Below are 3,029 nucleotides of genomic sequence, written 5' to 3'. Positions count from 1 at the left end.
AAGTCAGGCATTTCGGAACTGTGTTAGTACCGATATTATTGTATTTTAAGCTCGAGCTTTAGCATTTGTATAGAGACTTCAATGGCAGATAGACTTCTTGGCAGTCTCAGTCTCGGCATCCGAGCTTTGTGAGGAGAACAAAGGATATAAATGCATATCGGGTAGTGCTCCCGAAACGGCATTCTTTGAATTCTACATAAATTCCGACCTGCTATTGTTGTTTGCGTACTTTATTATTTGTACATAATACTCTTACGATAATCTTATAAATCTGCAGAAAATTACTAATTGCGAAAATATCAAGCTAGAAATTAATACGCGTATAATGGTGTTAACATAACAGACAGTGGTGTATTTTGTATTAATTACACCGCGCACGTTATTATGTAATCAATAGTAAGATATACCCGTTGGTGGTGAAAATAAGCGGAGAATAATGAATTGGATGCGAGAGCTCGTTAATTCTCTATTATCGACATCGCCTCGTCACAAATAACTGCCTTCCCTTCGTGACAGCAAATGGGCTCGATGCTCTCCAAACCAGTGAGTGTCCACAGAGCCGTGTTACACGATTTCATATATACGGCCACCTGTGAAAAGCAAAAAGATGAAATAACAAAACGCGTCGTTCTATTACTGTGAAAATTACCACCTAAAAAAAAAACATCAAAAGAACGAAATAACCGAAGCGATGCAATCGTGTCTCATTCGCGCGAAATAATATGGTTTTATTATTCCCGTTTACACACGTGACCCCAATCGGTGTTTATGCGTCACTGTTCGCTTTTTCATGAAGATAAAGATTACGTGCAAAGAGAAGCTTTTTTCTACTCTGAATTTTTTAAACGAGATTTGTCTCACGTACGTATGTAAAATGTATTATACCGCTTACCTTCAAATTTTCGACATGCACATTCTGTTTCTCGCAAATCAGCATTGGTGTCTTATCTCGAGAACCTTCAGCCTAAACACGGAAACGTATATCAGTTTTGACATCATTTCTTAATTAGTTTCAGTACTTCTTTATTTTCTTCGATTAACCGCTAACTAACGTGCTCGAGCGTGTGTCACTGATTGCTGTCTAAAATTATTTAACACACGTATATTCCCGATTAAAAAATAAGTAACACGTTTTTCGCAGTCAATGAAGAAATGATGTATAAAACAGGCAGCGGAAATGGTACGGAAATAGTATGAAGGTATACTCACTAAGGCGATACATAATTGTTGACACTTTTCAGCGCCTTCTTCATTGCAGCTCACATTGTATTTCAGCGTGTGCTCTATTATCGACTTCGTTCCCGGAACAGGGAACACCGCGCAACTGCACGCACCCTCCGCGATTTCCTCTTGTCTGGTATAGGGTACAATTTTTTTTAAGTACAATATCGCAATAATCAATCGTGAGATCAATTGTGAGAATAAAATTATACACTTTAAAGAAATTTACTGGATTTGCGAATTAATTAATCATTCCCAAGAGAAAGGAACATGTGCTTTACATTAGATTAATAACTTCGTGACTAAAGTGAAAGATTATTTCCATTTTATCCATATATTATCGAGGTTAATTGCATTAATAAATGCATCTGTTTTGCACTTTCGATATATATCTTCGAAATACATTTATAATTTAGTTATATACAGTAAATCCTCATGTAACACTGGTTCATATAACACGATAGAAACATTTTAATATATGGAGGTCTATTGTAGTTATAAGTTATAAGATATTAATTATAGTTACATTATAATTATAATATAATTATAATTACAATCATAACTTGATATGTTAAAAAATTTATAATGGGTCCTTTCACAAGCAGAAATATTTAAATATTCATAACGTCACTATCTTACGTCGCGAGAGACAAGATTGCCATCAGGAGAAGAAATCGTCCCGCTGCAGCTTCCATTGCGCTCCAATTCACACCTCACGTCGAGATCGTCACGAATAAACCTTACCCGCGATTATCATCAGGCGATCGAGCGACATGCGGCATATGTAGTCTTGCGTAATCATCCTCTTCTCCCCACCCTTCTCCCCACTTCTCTATTCTCTCCTGCTCGTATGTAAGTGCACGCAGCGGAATGCACGCGTAATCACGCGATACCATTGTTAGTTGCCGGCGTCCTCTTCGCAGTGGTTCGAATTTTACTCGATGCTCGATACCCAAGCGCGACGTTCCCACAGAGATAATCACCATTGCGACAGCGATGTAATCCGAGAACGCTAACGCGCACGCATTCGTCTCGTAGGCGTAGCGTTACCGATCAAGGCGAAAAATATACGTGAAATTCCGGTAATTAACGCGGGCGAACTGCCATTAAACGGTTGCACGCAAGGCGATGACGTTGTTTTGGCATTTTATCGATCAACTTTTTCTTCGCGTCGCGTCCGTTCCAAATTGCGCACTTGTTTGCACCTTTCGAAGCTCATTTTCCCCGAGAAATGTTCCCTGATCGTTTTGTAACTTCAAAACTTCAGCCGCCTCTCGAAGAACTTTTCTTGAAAAACGACTGCAATTAGTCGCAGAATCTATAGAAAATATAACCGCGATATATAAATAACTAAGAGTAATGGCATCTGAGAGTGGAAGATGATATATCTGGAATACTTGGTTTCCAAGAGAGAGAATTTATAGATAGAATATAATTACGGTATAAATAAATGAGTAAATAAATAGCATTCAAAAATGGAAAATGATATGCTAGGTTTGAAATATTCAATATATTATACACCTGCCTCTTTTAGATAGTTAATTAGTATTTTATCATCGCAGCTTTTAATGTACATTAACGTACATTAACGCGTTGAATCGAGTTTATCGTAAATTTTACAGAGAATAACGATATGTATAACATGTATAAAACAACATCAGTGAAAAGCGTTTATGTTGAGCACAGCGAAAAACGATAGCTTTTTGGAAACATACGTTTATTTGCGTATGATAATTTTCTCTCTACAAATACAAAACCTTATGAGAGACCGGAATTATACATTCGAATTAATACAAAAGCACAAAGTG

The 3,029-nt window shown here is 37.2% G+C and overlaps 1 protein-coding gene across 1 annotated transcript; it reads right to left on the bottom strand.

Moving 5' to 3' along the window:
- Nucleotides 1-212: 212 nt before the first annotated feature.
- LOC112457664 lies at nt 213-2,207 on the bottom strand. Its single transcript, XM_025020842.1, has 4 exons — nt 1,861-2,207; nt 1,210-1,354; nt 893-964; nt 213-590 (listed from the first exon to the last, which is right to left on the bottom strand). Exons 1-4 carry the CDS (start codon nt 1,914-1,916, stop codon nt 459-461), a joined length of 405 nt encoding a protein of 134 aa, XP_024876610.1. The 5' UTR covers nt 1,917-2,207; the 3' UTR covers nt 213-458.
- Between the last annotated feature and the right edge of the window lie 822 nt (nt 2,208-3,029).

The sequence above is a fragment of the Temnothorax curvispinosus genome, unplaced genomic scaffold, assembly GCF_003070985.1.
Source record: "Temnothorax curvispinosus isolate PA1 unplaced genomic scaffold, ASM307098v1 QBEX01008056.1, whole genome shotgun sequence".
Lineage (NCBI taxonomy): Eukaryota > Metazoa > Arthropoda > Insecta > Hymenoptera > Formicidae > Temnothorax > Temnothorax curvispinosus.
Note: the sequence above shows the minus strand (reverse complement) of the source record. Positions and strands in the feature narration are given on the sequence as shown.